Source organism: Hippichthys cyanospilos, chromosome 1, assembly GCF_059441005.1.
Source record: "Hippichthys cyanospilos isolate Australia breed blue-spotted pipefish chromosome 1, RoL_Hcya_1.0, whole genome shotgun sequence".
Taxonomy (NCBI): domain Eukaryota; kingdom Metazoa; phylum Chordata; class Actinopteri; order Syngnathiformes; family Syngnathidae; genus Hippichthys; species Hippichthys cyanospilos.
The window spans coordinates 32,853,623-32,873,511 of record NC_142369.1 but is presented as its reverse complement, the minus strand read 5'-3'; the positions used below and the strand labels follow the sequence as shown (position 1 = coordinate 32,873,511).

Genomic DNA, 19,889 nt, shown 5'->3' with positions numbered 1-19,889 from the left:
TAAATATTTCTCAACAGAAAAATATTAAATTTTTGGGCTCGTCATAGAGATCTGCTCACAAAAATAAATCGTCAACTTAACAAGTAAGTTAAGTGTTTGTTTGTTTGTTTGCTCGTTTCATGTAAAATCTCGAGTACCCCCTGGAGTTCCTTCAAGTACCCCTTATTTGAGAACCACTGTCTTAGATCTTTACAGAGCCAGAATTGTTTTTAAAATTAACTGCTGTTTAACGGGCAGCTAAGCAAGAAACGCATACTGCATCACATCAAAATAAACTATCCATATGACTATTTCTGATCTGGTTTTATTCTTTTAATAAACTTCAATTTATACTTTTTTTACATGCCAAAGTAAATTTGATGGATGGTAAATATGTGCAGTGGCTCAAATGTAGTATTTAAAAGTGCAGAGGACCATAGTAAGTGTGCATTGGAAAAAGGAAAAAGGGATACCAATGGAAATCAGAGGCCGCGACAGCAATGCCACAGTAACAACATTTCTCACATTTGACGAGGAGCCTGGACTGCAGGATGTAGGACGGGGGCGTGTAGTTCCAAAAAAAGGCACCACCCATTCGAACCATTTGGGCCAACTGCTTCGAAAATAGGTTCAAAAGTTAAAGCTTGTTCTGTCAGAAACAAACACTGCAGTTGATTTTAAAGTTCCTTTCTTTTGGAAAACCTTTGATGCCCACACGAAACTTGAATTTGAATTCGATTAACAAATACAAGTCAAATGCAAGGTAACACATATGTTGTGGCGGACACTAGGACCATGTCTCTCACCCAGTAGGCATGCCGCTATGATCCTTTGATGCTTTGAACCTGTTGGCTTTGTCTTTGCTGTTTTGGACTTTGTTGTATCAGTTTTGTGATGGCATGCGAAGAGTAAAGATCTCCACTAGCACAGCAACGTGTGGTTTCTTCGCCTCGCCACAATGTATTACATATGAGAGATCTAGAGAAAAATCAGTTTGGGTGTGCTTGTGTAATTATGGTTATCGTCGGAAACACTCGGAAAATACTCACTTACAAACAAGGAACTGATAATAAACGCAATAAATTCCTCAACTATTCAACAGTAATAGCACACAACCACTACCCACAAATGACGCATTTGTTATGGCATTATCAAGTCATGATGTGCACAAATATAGTTAATTGTACATTTATTTATTTATTTATTTATTTATTTATTTATTTATTTATTTATTTATTTATTCCTTCATTCATACTTGTCAGAATTGAGGCACCAGACGGCAAAGAAACACCTGATTGTTCCGTGAACCACAGTACGTAAAACAGGAAATTAAATCTTTATATGTCACGTGACTTGTGAGTACATTCGAAATAATAAGATATTAGAAACCTTCTTCAAGCGCCTGGTCTCATATATAATGTCCCTCTAAAAATGAATATTTCAACACCATGGTTGAAAAAAAACTAGAGTCGTATCGTCTTGTGTATATATAAGCAAAAATGGTTTTAAAGCTAAATATGAGCTTGTTGAAAATGTCTTGGAACTTGACAAAAAAAATCTAGATTACATAGCCCATTACACTGTTATCATCACGTGTTTCCTTCGTGAACCGGAAGTTGTAATTCGAAAACACAAAACACACACAAGGAAGTTTTCGTGGAGAATATTGCCTGCCTGGGTGAATAATGTTTCTAAGTTGTAGTCAGTAGTTTACAATTGACCAAGATGACGAACGAAAAAAAGGGAAAGCCACAATTTTATATGTGCAGCTGTTTCATGACAGATAACATTTTCCTCGAGGACTACAAGATTCACGTTCGCTTTGTGACAGAGGAGCAGTTCAGACGAGACTTTGAAGCAGTGAGTTGCTTGCAGGATTGCTTTTTTTTTTTTTTTTGCAGTAATGAAATATGGAATCGCTACTAAGTGATGTGACGCATATATTTTTAGCTCCTGAAGAGGCTTGGCTGCGTTACGGAGCAACAGTTTGAAGAGGTCCTTAACAAGGCAAGTGCGGTGAGACGTAATATTACTGCTATTTTTATAAATGAAGTCCATTTGTTAGAACATTAGCAGACAATAGTACCAGGGAGCCAGGGATACACAAGACGGGTCAGAGATAAAATTGTGAAGTTCAAGTTTATAAAAATAACAGTTTTCTTTTTATGTCCAAAACTTAGGCCTCCCTACAACACTGTTCAACAAAGTGACCCAAATTCAACAATGTTACAAAATCTAGACAGGAAATTTCCACCTAAGAGTGTACGCGTAATACTATGATTAGGCGATTTTACATTTAAACGGTTTCTAAGTTAGAACAACGCTAAGAGAAACTATGTATCAGCACTTCTGGTTCAAATCATCTAATGTGTGTGCCTTAGGTTAAAAAGGCACCATCAAAGTCCAGACTGACACTTCATGGCAGAACTTCAATACTGCAACTTTGTTTCTCCATCGTGTCTTACTGAACTTCAAGTATTTTATTCATTCTGGAAAGCAAAAATGCAATCACTTAATTCTGAGGACTTTTTTTTAACGTTTAGGTGTTTCCATTGATATGGTAAGATGTTTGATGTTAACATGGTTTTTCTTCATGATTTTCTTTCAACAAAGCATCTTGCCATAGTGCAAAAGCTGTTCCAACATTTCTTCAAGAGAAACTTCATATTATATTTTAATATCAACACAAGAGTGCCAATTGTCCAGATCTCAAGCCAAACGCAAATCTGTTATAGAAATGAAAGAAAATGACAACTCTCCAATTTGCTAATCTGAGTCTGCAACCTCAATAAAAATTGTTTTCGTGATTACATTTTTATTTTATTTTTTTGGGTCAAAATTGAGTGTTTATTTATAGTATTGTTTTCTACTTGACCTGGCCAAAAAATGGTAATGACTGCAGTGATCTGTTTGTCGCATTTTTTTTCAACAATTCTTTAATAAATTTTGTTTTCCAGAATATCCATGATTTTAAAAATAAACATTAAGATGATTCTCCAGAAGTGGCGATTACATAATGTTTACCAATGTTTATACAAATTGATCATTTGGCATGGCCCAATATATTGGTGGGTTGAAAGCAATTGTATCATGTCTCACTTTGTGTTGGAAATGCCAATGTCACATGCAATGCCAACAAAATACCTACATTTGTTTGTGTTTTTGAAGTGACAAAATGGGAATTATTTCAAGCGATACAAATATTGTATTGTTTATGTTCATTCTTCTTGTTCTAGATTTCCCAGGAAATTGACAGGCGAATGTGTCTTGGTGTGACATCTGTTGATAGAGCCGCTGTCATAAAAAGCACGTACCTGCCTCTGCATCCTCATGTTTACCATTTACAGGTACAGCTTTTGTTCAGGAAGTTTTCACCCTTATTTGTCATAATCATTTTTCTGATATGTTTTCATACCTTTTCGTAGGAGACGTTTCTTGCGCCAGAGTTCAAGCATATAGTTGAGTATTGTCAAAGTCCAAATGTCACATTCAAAAGTCTTTCTGACTTGTTGGGAAAAGAAACAGGTGAGCATGCATTTTATTTTCTGCCACCCACTGGTTGACACTTGTAATTCTTTTGTAGTCTGTCTTACATTTTGGTATGTTTTACTCAAGAACCACCTGCAGCAAGTAAAAATCCATGACAAAAATTCAATTTTGAAAGGAAAAAAAAAAGTACACCTCCCACCTGCTTCAAATACTTTAACTTACATCTATTTTTAAATCAGTTGTTAATATATTTGAAAATAACAAAATTGAAAGAAAAACATACAGTGGAGCTACTCTTGGTTCAGTACCTTCGGATTCTCCTATTGCAATCCTTCTCAGTTATATTTTGCAAAGCCCCCCTAGAAAAGAGCTGACCATAAATAAGATTATTATCTATAAAAATTGTATACTTTTTAACATTGACACAAGGAAAAAGCAATATATAAAAAAAAGTTCAACAACTCTTAACTACTTAATTTTTTACAGCATTTATACAGGTTGAAGGTTTGTCTTAGGGGTCTCAAACATACTGGTTCTGGCCCACATATGGGTTTAATCCGGTCCGCGGGATGATAATGAGCTGAATTTTTTTAATACAGTCGAACCTCTATATAGTGAACCTCTACAAAGTGAATCTCTCTTCATAGTGAACGAATCTTTACGGTCCCTTGCAAAACAGCTATATTTGACGTGTATGTAAAACCTCCTCATAGTGAAACTCCACATAGTGAATAATCTCTTCATAGTGATGCTATTAGTCAGTCCCTTGACAGCATCTACCTCTATATTGTGAATATCTGAACTTATCGAAAATTGTGAAGTTGTAAAATTGGGCGCACTGTCGGGATTTCCTCCCTGCCTAGCCGCTCTCGCGCGCCGCGACTTTCTCTTGCATTTTCACTTCGTCCGCCGTCCACTGCGCATGCGTTTCTCCGCTGGTCATCCCTCCGAAAATTCTAAGATGTCGGAATCTGCCGTGAAAAGTATGGATGCTAGATCTATAAGTCGGAAGCGAAAGCCTTTGTCGTTGGAGGAGAAGTGCGACATAATTCGGAAGTGTGCGAGTGGAGTGAAGCAGAATGCCATTGCAAAGGAGTACGATGCTTCGCCTGCTGCGATATGTGGCATTCTGAAGAAGAGAGAAGAGATAATGCGACTTGTGGAATAATAATAAAGATATTTGTTCAATGTAAAATGTTTTTACATTAGTTTTACCGCATTAGATTTTAGTGTTTAAACAACTTAAGTTGTTTAATGTACATTTATTTACATATTTATTTTAAAAAAAACGTATATAAAATTATTTACATATTTATTAAAAAATTATTCACATATTTCATCAATGAATTCTGAACATTTTAGGAAAACCTCTATAAAGTGAATCTCTCTTCATAGTGAACTTCTCTCCTCGGACCCTTGAAGTTCACTATGTAGAGGTTCGACTGTAGATGAAAAACTTGAAATGTTTTTTGATTATTACTAATAATGTTTTATGATTATTAGTGATGTTGCGCTTTTACTATTGTGAACAGTAATAAAAAAATACTAATGTGTCTGAAGTTGTTGTTTTAAATTTAAATAAATATACTGTATACCATAATTTTATTGGTCTGGCACACTTGGGAATAGCTTTTCCTCTGTAAGTCCCGCAAGATAAAATGAGTGTGACTAAGCAGAAAAAAACTCAAGTCCATCAGAGTGCCCCCCCCCCCCCCCCCCCCCCCCCAAAAAAAAAAAAAAAAGCCAATCCTTTATTTTATCACATCCACACTTCACATGGCAAAAAACATCCTTTTCCCTGGGGTCACCCCCCACACCCTCACTTTTTTTTTTTCCAATATTTGATTTTTAATCATTTTAAAATGTTTGGATTTTTTTTTTTTTTAATTTCCTATCCCTAGTAATTCCTTACTGTAGTTTTGGGCTGCACATTTAATTGAATTTTAATCGTGATCACAATATTGACTGCCACGATTAATTGAGCTGATCCTCGGCGATATTAACATTTAAAAAGCCAGCTTCACTAAATGTCAAAATCAAGCACTTTGTCATTCTACCACCCGGACGCAATGTTTCCCACATGATTGCATGACAAAAGTCTCTGCTTTATTCACTGTAATATATTATTTACCAGTGAGAAATCCGATTGACAAAAAATTTAAATAAATTTGGTTTGAAATGACCGAAAATGACATTTTGACGGATTAAAATTCGTTCAAAAATAATGTGCTTGGTTCTAAGTAGGCTTCATTTTTTTCATTGATTTGCACTCAGCAAGTAAGTTAGCTGTGTTGCCCTGTGTGCTACTTGTTTTAATTATTATTTACTTTCTTTATTTTAGTTTATTATTATTATTTGTAAGTATCAAGCCTTGAAGCCTTGTTAATACACTGCTTGTTACAAAACAAAAAACGGAGAGGGGCGAGCAATAAATAGACATGATTAACCAAACATGACGAACAATCGTGATTAATAATCGTGATTTCAATATTGACCAAAATAATCGTGATTATTATTTTGGCCCTTATCGTGCAGCTCTACCGTAGCTTCATCCCATTTTTGTCAAGATTTTTGTTTTTTCCAATACATTTCTATTGGACACAAATTATACAGTAATTTACTGCCAGCCTGTCCCCGGCAAATAGCAGGCGTTCTCTGCATTGAAAATACAGTGCATACTCTTAATAAGGTGCTGTAACTACCACTAGATGACAGTAATGTAAAGGATAAGGAACATCCAGGTGTTCTCTCAATCTTCTCCATGGTATTTCCGACCTTGTGTGGTTACCATCAGCCAAGTAGAGGATTTAGTCATGTTTACTGTACAACTGAACTGCAATTGAATCGGGAGTCAACCTAAAGGATTTTGTACACGCATGTCAATATTTGTAAAGGTATATTTTTTTCCTTTTGTACTGGATTTTAGTAGATGTAATTCTTTGTTCCAATTGCTGCACTATTCTGTTCAAGCTCCCAGGGTTTATCGCTTACGGGTGTTCAACAAGAGCTTCTGCATGGATATGATGGACGAGCTGGAGCATTTTGAGCGTTCTACAGCACCTAAAGGTCGACCCAACACCATGAATAACTATGGGGTGATTAAACAACGTTTTTCTGGCTCCAGCGTCTTAAATGTGCTTTCTTTGTTGTTCCCAGCTAGCTAGCATGGTATTCATGGAGCTTGCGCTGATGTCACGTAGCAAAAACCTTACAAAATAGACTCCTCATTTCAACTACTGTTATGCAATTTGTAAAAAGAAAAAATCAGTAAGCGCGATATAATAAGGGACTTCGACGTCATCAAAATAGGTAAACAATAAAGACAAATAAAGAATTATTCTTTGGATGAAATTACTCAAGTTTTAATGGCGGTTCTATCTCATTCTATTTTAGATTACATCTTTCTTTGCTATAATACCATAACAACTGCCAGGGCATGCGATGAGGTCAGCAGCTTCTCTGTGTTGCCAAGTTAGCAACAGCCATATTTCGGGCACAATTTCATTGGATTCATAAGGTTGTAATTCAATTGGATTTTGATTTTCAGGTTGCCATATACAAATGGGAGTACACAAACAAACAAAAAAACTGGTGAATAAAAACCAATACCAAAACCAAAAATGACTTGCATATCATGTTAAACCATATTTATCCCAATATGCTGCAAAGACAAGATATTTGTGTTTATGTTCATTCTGTTCATCTTTATTGTTTTTGGTAAACTATCATTAAGTTAGAATTTGCTGTGTATATTTTTATTCTTTTTTCTGTTGGGTATAAATTGGCGTAATACTTTTGCTCGTTCATTTTTTATCATTTCATTTTAAAAAATGACTTTGTTTGTTTATAAAACTGTGAACCTCTCTCTAGTTTTCTTAGTTTTCAGTAATGATGCTAGCTGGCAATTTAAATGTTGTATATTTTTTTTTTTTAATAATTGAGGTCAGATTATACGAAACATGTCACCAAAACATATCACCCTGCTCTAAGTGTATGTGTATCCAAAAAGTTCAAAGCAATTTGCTCCCTTAAAAATGAAGGCTGGGATGGAATCAATGTTAACTATCATGCTTGTATTTGTTCAGTCCAATCATCCAATGGCTTGTCTTGCTTTGTTCACAGATCCTCCTAAATGAACTTGGCTTAGATGAAGACTTTGTCACGCCTCTTCGTGAACAGTACCTGCTCCCACTCACTTCCGTGCTCTACCCAGATTGTGGAGGGCGCTTTCTAGACAGTCACAAAGCCTTTGTTGTCAAATATGACATGAATGAAGACTTGGACCTCAGCTACCACTATGATAACGCAGAGGTCACTCTCAATGTGTCTTTGGGAAGAGACTTCACAGAGGGAAATCTCTATTTTGGTGATATGAGACAGGTGATCATGTTTACTATGTCAGCCCAGTCCAGTGTGTGTCTAATGTTGCAAATAAATAGAAACTGCTGTTTTTCAATGGCAATGTGATTTATTGGAGGAAACAAATATTCAGGGCTACCTCACCCTGTTTAAAGAGGCACTTGAGCAAAGGTGGGCACTTTGTCGGCACTGGCGGACTGTCTGTCAGTCGGTCACTGACGGAGGCCCGTTTTGCCGACAGACCGACGAATGACGGGAATGCTAAAAAATGTTTTTTTGTTATACTTGTAGTATATGTGAGTGATGAACCTTACAAACAAATCTAGACAAATTATAATGAAACCGCCTTCTATAGTTGTAGGGCAAGCAGTGAGAACGGACATCCATCATGATAATGCCATCAAGTGGACATGATGGTAGTTGCACTCTTGTCCCTTGTATTTCCTCAGATTTAGAATAATAAACTGTATTACTGCCTAGGGTTAAACCCCTTAGCTGGGTTTGTTTTCAGTTTACACTTATATTATTGTGTTTTGCTTCAATTGCAGTGTAAATGTAGAACCACAGACATGGTCTTAACTTTAAAGTGTAAGTACAAAAACAGAAAAAAGAATTAGTATGCAGACAAAAATAGACCAGCACCTGCCCAATGACGGACTAGAAAAAAATTTTGCCCTCTAATCTGGTTCGAAAAAAATTACAGCCCGACAATGATTGAAAATGACAGACCAGAAAAAAAAATGTAGTTTGCTCACCTTTGCACTTGAACTCCAAACTTAATAGTTCTTTGGGCCACACTCAGTTGCAACAACTGTCAAAATGTCCTTTACATTTCTTTATGGTGAAAGTTTGTTCCACCTGTGTCTTGTTCTGTTGTAGGTGCCTTTGAATGAAACCGAGTGTTCAGAGATTGAAAACAGAGCAGGTGAAGGCCTTTTACACCGGGGCCAGCACATGCACGGGGCCCTGCCTATATCTTCCGGTCAACGTTGGAACCTCATCATCTGGATGAGATCCTCCCAGGAGCGCAATAAGCTTTGCCCGATGTGCAACAGGAGACCAGTGCTGGTTGAAGGGGAAGGCTTTGCTGACGGATTCACCAGACACTTCACCCCGCGGCTTGCCGACTTCTGTGAACTTACCTGATACATGCCAAGCAATACAGATTTGCATACTTGACAGGAAGGGTGACCATTCTTCGCAGTAGGCTTTTTCCCCCGCTTTGTGTGAGTGAAATGGGTACTAGGGAAGTTGATGTGAAGGTAATGGCACTAAACAAAAAACTGAAATTCAGCCCCATTGAAGTGCAGTGAAGTTGAGCATATTCAGCCCCTTGGGTAATTGTTCCCCCAACCTAGGCTTTTTAATTTTTTTGATGTGCGATCTCAAAGGAAACGCATATAAAAACCACCAGGAGACTAAAATGCATAGATTGTTAAAACTTGATGACTTTCTCAGTTTATCTTAGTAAAACCATGACGCTGACCAATAGCAGACCAGCATCTTAGTGACGCGTTGCAGCGCAGGCAATTTGACGCCAACAAAAAATAAGAGCAATTACTTCAAAACACCTCAAGACAGAGTCAAAACAACCCCCAGGAAAAATGCAGTAAAGAGGGGACAAAAATCTTAGTATTCCACGTTGCAACGTGAGAAAAAAACATAAGCAAACGTAAACATAAATAGTCCTATTTCAATTTCATAAATATACAGTGTAGGTACTTTTGCTATTTCTTGCTTTTGTTTCAATTTTTTTACATAAAGGGTGCACCCCCTCCAAAAGGACGCTTACAACGTAGCAGATCATGTCGTAAGCTGAAAAAAACAAGGCAGGGATGTTGTCCCCCTGGTGTGTGTGTGTGTACATTATATATATATATATATATATATATATATATATATATATATATATATATATATATATATATATATATATAATATATCCGCCTTGTTTTTTTCAGCTTACGATGTGATCTGCTACGTTTTTTCGTCCCCTCTTCACGGTATTTTTCCTGCTTTACGACAAAAACAACTGTCATGACCCTAGGGGTTGGCTGTATTTGTGTTTTGTCTCCATCTTCAGGCGTCTTTAGGTAATTGCTCTTATTTTCTGTCAAACTGCCTGCGCTGCAATGCGTCACTCAGATGCTGGTCTGCGTCACGACTCCCTAAGATACTGGTCTGCTATTTGTCGGCGTCACTGTCAAAATGGAGGCATGCTACGGACTGGATATTGTCTAAGTGCTTAAAATAAATATTTACTGTATTGTGCATTTTACTGCTTAATTCAAATTTGAATGGGTGAGCCATAGGTCCCAAGACTGCTAGTGTTCGACTGAGAAGTAAGAAGATGATTTTTATGGAAACAAAGCTGGAGATAATCAAGAAATACAGAGAAGGTAGCCTACCCTATGCTTATTATGGCAATATTCCCTAGTGAGGGTAGCCTAACTTGGCAGTCATTCCCATTGAATTCAGAACTACAGGTATTTCACACTGAATGTAACGTGCATTTGCAAAATAACACATTACAATATTTACAGTACCAGTCTGAAGTTCAGAAACACTTTCAAATTCAAATGGTCTTATACACATTAAAAGGGTCATGAAATTCAAGCTATTAAATTTCACAGCTGTGACCCGAAAGCCATCTCAGTCATCAAGTCACATCCACATCATAACGTTGAGAAAATATCAAGATGTGCAAAGCTGTGATCTTCGTAAATTTCTGCCTACTTTGAGGAATCTAAAAAACATTTTGGCTTGAGTAAGATATTTCGCAAATGATTCATTGTGTGTTTCTGTATAGTCTGGATGACTTCAGGTTGTAGTTTACATTATATAGAGAGGAAAAACAAAAACATGTTTTTTTCCTGAACTTTTGACTGGTACAGGCAACCAACAAGTGTTTTTATATTAATCATTTAAGAGCACCGTAATCTTCATGTTTAGAATTCCTTTTAGAAAAGAAACTAATTTAAATTCATATGAAGTGCTTGTTATTTTTCAAAGTCACAGAGGAGCTGTGGGATGCGGACACCTGCAGTAGGCAGTTGTTGTGCAAGGATTTTCCTTGGCAGGCAGTTAGGTTGAACTGTCTTGTAAAGTCTTTATTTATTGAGACAAGACACAAAGCATTTTAGAATACAATATTTTAATATACATATTTAAGTTGAGCAACAGGTGGGCATTTTGACATGTTTTCCCAATAGGCCTGCTGATGGTGAAGTTTCTCCTACAAAAACCTGAATTCTACAACCTGCTAAATAAAACCATAAGAACATGACATTTGGTTGTTTCTTTTTGTTCCACATGAAGTTCTCACTGTATGTTTCACTGAAGGTTTCGCGAGGCCATGGTCAAAAGAGACCCATTTCCCAGGGATTAAAGATGCAGTACAGTTTTTGAAAGCACACAATACAACAACAAATCTATTTAAAATACATGAGTAACTTTACAATATCATGTAAATAAATAGCCTATATTAATTGTTAAATACATTCCTTACAGTGAGGGACAAGTTGGCCTGTCATCATACTTGTGCAAAAGCCGGCATGACAAGTTTGGTCCAATGTTTACATAGTATTGCAATATTAGGACACCATTATACAGTACATCAAAGGAAGAAATACAACACATGGAAGATTATATTTTTCTATACAAAGTACAAGTTCAATAAACCCATGAGAAATCCACTGGTTTTTGAACATGTCTGTGTGACCGACGACTGTCCATGGGCAAGTTATACTTTGGCAAGCATATCTGGCTGCGAGCAGGTGGCAAGCGTCCGCTTCATAATGTCGTCTCGCTGCTCATGTCTCGTGGCCGGTGGTGGTCCATGTCGGAGTCGTCGTCAGACTCCATCTCGATCTTGACCTGTGGAACGGGGCAGGCCATCCCTCGCCCCATTGGCATGGCTGGAGATGACGGGCAGGAGATCTTCAGATGGAGGGTAATGCTGAGAAAGGGCAAGTGCCAGTTACCGTATCTCACACACTCAAACAACAACATGATGAGTTTGAGAAGGGAGAAAAAAAATGTTTGTTCCTGAGATGCCAGACAGGAACTACTGTATTTGCTCATAATGGAATCTAGAAAAAAAGATGAGCGATACAGAAGGGCAAGAGCCTCTACTCTCAGTGACTGAATGACTTGAACGCAATTGTCTCTAAAGGGATCCTCATGTATAGTTACAGTTCAATTCAAACAAAAATACTCAAATTCTTCATATATATATATATATATATATATATATATATATATATATATATATATATATATATATATATATATATATATATATATATATATATATATATATATATGTATAGGGTGACCCAAAAAGATGTTATTTATTTTAATTGTGTATTGCTAGACGTGAGCAAGTGGTAACCACGAGACAGTGACCTTGAACAAGTAAATACGTCGCCATTTTAGTTGCCATGAATCAGTGGAAGTGACAACAGTGTGCGCTAGCCATAAAAATGTTTTAGCAACAGCGCCGTTAGCCATAAAAATGTTTTATAAAATGGTGATAAAATGGTTTGACAACTGCGCATAGGGAGTTAGGATGTTTTTACAACTTAGGATGTAATAGTGCTGTTCCCTCAAAACACGCAATAAAATGAAATAAAGATGAAATAATAAATGCAATAAAATGCTGAAATTATAACATTGAAGGGACTGAATCTGCCCTAGAGAAAAAAAAACAACAGGACGACCAAGAAGTGCTCATACTCCACAGAACACTGACGTTGAATTGAAGGCAACGGGGTTCAATTCGTAATTTTCATATCTTTAAAGTTTTAAAAAGTTTTTAAAGGAAAATTTTTACAATTTTATGTTTCATTTTGTACAGCAGATTTAAAGGAACTATGCTGCCTGTTTCCACAGTGGAATCACCAGCTTATGGAAACCTTGTCAGCAAGACGTCTGTCGCAACTAGCAATAATGACAAGGTAAGATAACGCTAATTTCACTGTACAATTGCTCTTAATAATAGTCTATAAATAGTTCTGGTCAATGTGTATCAAGATGATACAAAATAACAATGATGTAGACTATCTGGTAACGTTAGCCCCACCGAAACCATCTATTTTTAAAGCATATGTCTCTAACCTAGCCAACTGATCTTGAAATTGAATTTTAACATTGAAATTGGGAAATACACCAACAGTTTTTGTCTACAGCACAAACAATGCACCACTATACTGTGAAGGCAAGTTATAAAGTGAGTGAAATACAAAAAAGACAAGATTTGTTGAATCTTGTCTTTAAACGTTTAAAATACAATACAATACAATAAAGATGAAATGATTTGTACTGGTTTTAGGCTTAAGCTAAACCTTTCACTGGATGTATAATGAGCGCAATGTGCTACATTTTGAACGGCAGATGAGTAGTTCAAGTTATATTGGTGAGTGTAATATAAAAGTAATGCAATAGTAGTGTAATGCATTAAATTTCAGATACAGTAATATTATAATGTAACTGTTTACTTTGGAATGACAGTAATAAGTAATAAATGATGCATTACAGTTTTGAAGTAACTTGCCCAACTCTGTATATGTGTACAAAACAACTTCCCATTATATCTGTACGTGCATTTGACTTCATATCATAATCTTCTAAAGTGAATGTTGGCTTTCTTTCCAAACCATGCCTCTTTCAAAGCAATGCAGAATTGATGGTCCATTTTCATACAAGGAATGAACTCAAAATGAGGCATAAACGGTGATATATAGGCTATATTGGTAGGACAAAAGTAGCACATGTATCAACTCTACTTTCACTTAAGACAAGTGAAAATCAGTGAACAAAAGTTCCAACAGAATTCAAATGCAATTATAGCAGGTTTGTTTTGGAACATGGATAAAAAAAGAAACAACCAAAGTAATATTTGCTTCATATGGATGAGTCTTGAAATAACAAAGTAGAATGAGTCTTCTAAATATGACGTTTGTCCTTTTGACAGCAAAATTTTCACTAATTTCTTTTAATTTCATCATCATACAAGACATTATCCTAAACACAGAGAGAAAAAAAAAACACCTTACAGACCCACCAAGTGTACAGCATATATTTTTCACAGGATCTCTCTGACAAAAAGTCATACACATTAAGGAAAAATACAATGTATTCAGCATGAATCCCAGGGCATCTACTGTAAAACATTTAGTACATAGCATAGGTAGGTAGAAAACTGTCAGGCATTATACAGCAAGTAGGATTCTAACAATCTGCATTGCCTTAAAGTGCATGGAGAGGACACTGGATGGGATTACAACGGAGCCCAAACACACCACATGAGGACAACGTTGTACGGACAATTGCTGGGAGTAGTTTCTCCAATTCTTTATTATTTATGTCTCATCCGATAATAAAACAGGAAATTATATACGTTGAAGAAAAATATTAGGAGTCGTCACAGACTTTAGTAAATGAGAATTAGAAGCTACCAAATGAAATGCAACACATTGACAAAAAAGCATTATTTCGATTCACCTAAGATACTAAGACAAACATTATTTTCAGATACAATTACAATATTTTTCCATATGTAAGTATTTATTTCAGGTTTTGTATTAGATGCCATCAGATGGTGGAATTGTGCCTAATAAACTGGGGAGAAAATAAATCCCCAAGTATATGTTGATGGCATTCGATCATGCAGATGGTTTGCAGATGGACTTGTGCACTTTTGAATAATAAATTACAGCAGTACAACTTTATGCCAAGTTTTTCAAACTAGAATCAAATATAAGTGTGAGATGCCGATAAAGGCTAGCTCATTTTCTCGCACCTCAAGTACAAGATGGTGAGTAAAGTATGTGCCTTCAAAGTAGCAAGATGTCAAGTCGCTGCCATTTTCTGGAATTTTTGATAAAAGGACATGAAATGTTCACTGCAAGCACTTCTAAAATCCTCCATAATATATACAGGAATAAAATGAAACACTCTTCTGCTGCCACTGTATAATGTTCGTTTTGAGCTATTTAAGTGAAGTTTTTAGGGCAATTGCCATGGACCACTCGAAATTTCAGCACATACTAACTTATTGGTAACAGACCAAACAAGAGAGCATAAATAGTCTGCCTTCTTTCATATACTGTATTCTTTGCATTTGAATGCATTTGTAAATTTTGATTATTGCTTTTCAAATATTTACTTTACATTGTGACCTCAATTTCGAAACATGCGCTAATTCAGATCTTTGTTTATTATTGTTGAAACGTTTTCTCAATTGTTGACTAATACTTAAACTGTCAACATTATGAAGAAACACTGATAAAGAAAAAAAAAAAAACGTAAATTTTTGCCCAGATACAGTAACAGATTTGTGCATCTTCTTATTCTCTCTGTCAGTTTTATAATGTGGTGTGTGAATGATGATTGATGACCTGAAATGAATTTCAGGTGCGCATTTCCAAGTGTTAATAAAAGTAATGCAGGGGTGTCAAATTCATTTCAGCTCCGGGGCCGCAAGTTGGGTTGCATAAAATTAAAAGACATTTCATATTATCTTTTTACCATGCGTCCATGAACTATAGACTTTTGTATAGAACACATATGAACTAAAAATAAACAAAGAAGTACAATTAAAACACATTTATCAAGAGGAAGGAAAATGCCCTAAAAAAATCTTTGATTGTACACCTTCTTTCCAAGGAGGGCAGTTAACTGCAAAGAATTGAACAGAATAAAATGGCGCTGTAGTGTTTCATTTTGGACACCCAAATAATATAATATTATATATGACAGAAGACGTTAAAAACTCACAGAGAAGTCATGACTTCATGTCCACTACATTGGTGCTACGTACTAACCAGAGTAAGTGACGAACCGGCGGTTGTCTGACCTATCGACAAGTTGACGATTGCAATGATGTGAGGGGGGCGGTGCACAGGTGAATGACAACTGACAAACCAGCAAAAAAAAACAAAAAAAAAAAAACAATGGAAATTTAGAAACAACTACAAGAATGATTGTTTATAATTCAAGAGGGACCACAGCTGAATGAATGTCTGATAAAGACCTAAATGGAGACCCTAACTAATCGTGAATCTCTTCGGAGCGATTGACAAATTTTACCTGCGCTGAGCAGTAGCACGATGAAGCTAAATGCTAATGCTAATGCAAATTTTCCACTTTCTGTCACCAAAGCAATCAGCAAGCTGTTTGGCACAAGCCTGGCAACTCGTCGCATCCACGTGATTTGCAGTACTGATCTGAGCATTTCTTGAAAAAGTACATTTTTTTGTGTATTGTAACATTGGTTGTTGTCAGGCATGAATGAATAAGCCTGTGGAGGACTGAGAGTCAGTTGTTTACAAGCGCAAGCAGCTCAAGAACAACGCACTTGTTAACCGTTCTCTTCTATGTTTCTTTCAATTAAAGAAATGATCGGACAGGGAATCCTTTAACACATGCAAAGTCTTTGGAGTACTATTAACAGCAGACTAATGGGTCTGGTCCTATTCATGTTTTTAATGCTTCACAGAATCATCTTGTGGGCCGGATTAAACCTCCTTGCAGGCCGGATCTGGCCTGGCAGCCGTACGTTAGACACCCCTGGTGTCTATGTTGGGAGACAAAGTCTCCAAGGAGGGGGAGGCAACATGTCACTTTTTTTTTTATTTCCAAATAATCTCTGTGAGGCTGAGTGCCTGTATTAATAGGAATGATGAAATGTGAGACGCTGTAAAGATTCACACCTAACATTCAGGTTCTCTGCCTTGGGTTGAAAGCAATCTTGCTCTCCGTCACATCTTATATGTAAGATAGCACACATGCACTGACGTTGTCTCATGTAATTATCTGTGGGATTCTTTGTTACTATAAAAAAACGGGCACTCTGTTTAGCCAGTTCTTTATCTTATTACCTGAGCTTCTCTTATGGCTCTGATTTGGAAATGTTGCTGGATTTTTCCGTCTGTTTCGCTCACTAACAGACAACATGAATAATACAGTGATCCCTCGCTACTTCGCGCCTCCCCTATCGTGCCCTCAGTGCATCATGGACTTTTTTTTTTCTTTGATAAGGGAGACGGGCACTCCTACAAGATTGGCTCCTGGCGCGACCATCGACAAACGAGGTCAGGAGTTGTAACATACTCCCAAATCACCCCAAATCAGATGTCTTGTAGGAGTGCCTGTATTCCCTCACAAACACTAGTTAGGTAGACGCAAAGGAAGACCAGGAGAGAGCAGCTCTTCAGGGAAGCATTGTAAATCTCTTACCTTTATTTCTTTTTTAATAGTTTGGAATTTCAAGTGTAAACACTGATTCTTATCGTTTTTGCTCATTTATAGGCTTCACTCTAGTTAGACTTCCAGGCGCCGCTAATATAACCGCGGCTCTCAGTGAAACTACAGCCCAAGGGAGTGGAAGAAGTTAATGTACAGTTTTTGTATAAGGTTTATATTGAAATATTTGTCTTGCTTTTCACACTTTAAAAATGAAAACCAAAATTTTGTGTTGGGGGGACGCTACTTTGCGGTTTTGTCAGTCATCGCGGTCCCCATTAACCATAAAAAACGAGGGATTACTGCATTTACATTTTACACTGTTAACTTCTTTTTACACTTGAGTGACAAATAAAGTAAAACAAAGTGAAATGTCAGAAGCACATCTGCAAACTTTGCATTACGTCTTGCCCATTCATGTTGACATTAAATGTAATCTTTACCTTCTTTATCACTCATTAGATTGTATTGTTTTGATAACTACAACAATGTTTATCCAATTATTGAAGGTTTTTTGATTGATGAATTATTTTTCATTCTTCTGTTGCTGCAGAAAATCGAGCATCTAAATTTGACCACGTCAAGACATCGACGAGCATACCGAAAAGTCTCGTCATCGAGAACCCCATAGGTTCAAAGCTTTGACCTACACAACTCGTATTCACGTTTGTATTCCCACTAAATGAGTACATCACAAAAAACAACCATGACTATCACTAATTGTGTGTGTGTGTTCGTGTTAAAGAAGATGGTGTGTGGCAGAGGGCTGACAGTATGCCCCCCACTCAGACTGTGCAACATCAGGATAGACCAGATCTTTGTAGGGGATGTGCAGTTTGAGGACACAGTACCTGCGATCCAAGTCTGAATCTGAACTTGGTGAATGGTTGGAGTAAGGGTTGTACTTATCCTGCAAATCGATACACACGCACACACATATAAACAAAAAGATTAGATATGACCCGCAGGGGGCAGCAAAAAGTAATATTTCATACCTCCTCTTCACTGGCATCTAATTTGGGCTTTTTCTTGTCTTTTCCTCCCTTCTTGTCATCATCCTTCTTCTTCTTCTCTTTCTCTGGTAGAAGGTCATCCAGCCAAGCCAGGTCATGCTGGGAGAAGACCATGTCCAGCATTTTGCGAACGACCATCAGACCCAGGATCTGAATTGGAAAATGGTACATGGGGTGCACTTGGGTTACTACCGCACGGCGCACAAACACAGTTTGTTGATCACACTAACATTTGTCGCACAGGCAGGTTGTGCTCTTTATATGATGTAGTTGGATGGTATTTAAAGATGGCATGAACATCACTCACACGTATCCTTAATATACATAGTTTGTCTCTGTGCTAGTTTGTTTTTTTCTTCAAGGCCATATATCGTTGTTGCATCTATGAATTTGAGCACTTCTACAGCACTTCTACAAAACATATCTAATGACAATCTCGACATACCATAACTGGAAAGATGATTGCTAAAAATGTAGATTTAAGTATCCAGAGTACAGCCAGGCATATGATCTGGATCAAGGTGAAGAGGTGGACCCTTCTCAGAGGAACATGCCGCAGGTAGGAGAGGTCAGGTTGGTGCTTAGATGGCATCATGTACAATTTAATCCGGTCCCAGAACTATGGATGATGAATACAACCAAGAAGTGTCAGTTTCAAACACCTGGTCAAATCATTGCAGAAGTTATTTCAGGTCACTTGTTATACAGGTCCAGATGGGATGCATTAAAAGAGTATGAATGATTTAAGCATGTGGCAGAAGGGTGAAGAAGTTAATCGAATATATAAAATGAATGAGCAATCACTGGATATTGGGAGAGTTTGCTGATGTGTCACTGCTCATATTGGCTGTGCAAGTGTTAGCTGCACAGAAGGTATCAGAAAGCCAGAAATCAACCAGCATAAACAGATACAAAATAAGAAAAATCAAAAGCACGAAGAAGGCTACTTTTATTTTTAAAAAAATTAGGTAAGTTTTGATTGTTATGCTGAGAAGGCTCATTGTATACAACTGCACACTATCATATCATGAGTTGTCCAGAGCTCAGAATGACCTCATCACAGTAGCTACAGGAGATGGTCAAAATAATCTAACCAGCCCTCCGTGAAGCAGTACACTGCAGACTGCACAGTTTTATTGAATTAATACTCTCTAATTGAAAGAAAAAATTGTCAGCTCTCAATCGTGAATTCCAATAAAATGCTTATTTCATAATAATGAAAATCATAATGATGTGGCTGGGGAGTGCATAAAATGTCCTGAATACAATACATCCAATTAGTTCCTTGAAAAGAGCAAGATATGTATATCTGCTTGCTGGTTGATTTGTTTGGCAGCTTGCAGTGTGTTGCTTTCTGCTTCCCATCAATTAAAAAAATATTAAGGATGACATGCAAGGGTGCATACCTGAATTCCACTGAGGGAAGCTACTCCCATGTAGAGGAAGACACCGTACAACACAGGCATTGGGATGTACTAGAAAGAGGAACCACAAAAAAAAAAAATCGAACATCGAACATAAACTGAAGTTGGTGGTGTAAGAAAGCTAACGCACCATATAGTACTTCCTAATCAGTCATTGACATAAATTATATAATTGATGTTATAAAAACTTGTCAGGGTGATGCATAAACCAAGGGAAAAAAACAACAACATACAAATTATTTTCATTGTTTGATTCACAATACCACTACCATCCTGTCCTCCTCCACAACCAAAGGACAAGTAACAAATGATCAAGCATAAGTATGGCGCTCTGGGATAAATACAAACAATAATAGCTCACATTTACTTATTTATCTAT

At 36.9% G+C, this 19,889-nt stretch overlaps 2 protein-coding genes across 7 annotated transcripts in view; one reads left to right on the top strand and one right to left on the bottom strand.

Annotated features, from left to right (window-relative positions):
* The first annotated feature begins 1,609 nt into the window (after window positions 1–1,609).
* Window positions 1,610–9,682, top strand: ogfod2 (2-oxoglutarate and iron-dependent oxygenase domain containing 2). 2 transcript variants are annotated; one of them, XM_088426837.1, is made up of 7 exons: window positions 1,610–1,839; window positions 1,930–1,986; window positions 3,216–3,326; window positions 3,405–3,504; window positions 6,439–6,563; window positions 7,591–7,848; window positions 8,707–9,682. In XM_088426837.1, exons 1-7 carry the CDS (start codon window positions 1,705–1,707, stop codon window positions 8,971–8,973), a joined length of 1,053 nt encoding a protein of 350 aa, XP_088282963.1. In that variant the 5' UTR covers window positions 1,610–1,704; the 3' UTR covers window positions 8,974–9,682. The 2 variants fall into 2 exon arrangements, with proteins under 2 accessions (XP_088282963.1, XP_088282884.1); XM_088426758.1 differs by having other exon boundaries at window positions 1,930–1,995.
* A 1,282-nt stretch (window positions 9,683–10,964) lies between these two features.
* Window positions 10,965–19,889, bottom strand: part of slc4a5a (solute carrier family 4 member 5a) — a 66,318-nt gene continuing 57,393 nt past the window's right edge. For all 5 annotated transcript variants that reach the window (XM_088426426.1, XM_088426700.1, XM_088426510.1 and 2 more), the window contains 5 exons: window positions 19,493–19,561; window positions 18,532–18,705; window positions 18,069–18,236; window positions 17,925–17,983; window positions 10,965–11,785 (listed from right to left, as the gene is read on the bottom strand). In XM_088426426.1, the coding sequence (XP_088282552.1) occupies window positions 11,620–11,785; window positions 17,925–17,983; window positions 18,069–18,236; window positions 18,532–18,705; window positions 19,493–19,561 (636 nt within the window). In that variant the 3' untranslated portion in view covers window positions 10,965–11,619. The remainder of the gene's footprint in view (window positions 11,786–17,924; window positions 17,984–18,068; window positions 18,237–18,531; window positions 18,706–19,492; window positions 19,562–19,889) is intronic.

Bases quoted from the DNA above. Each gene is read 5' to 3' on its own strand.
- ogfod2 (XM_088426758.1), top strand. From the start codon at position 1,705: ATGACGAACGAAAAAAAGGGAAAGCCACAATTTTATATGTGCAGCTGT. The intron at 3,327-3,404 runs GTACAGCTTTTG...ACCTTTTCGTAG, and splicing joins CTCATGTTTACCATTTACAG to GAGACGTTTCTTGCGCCAGA. The intron at 6,564-7,590 runs GTGATTAAACAA...CTTTGTTCACAG, and splicing joins ACACCATGAATAACTATGGG to ATCCTCCTAAATGAACTTGG.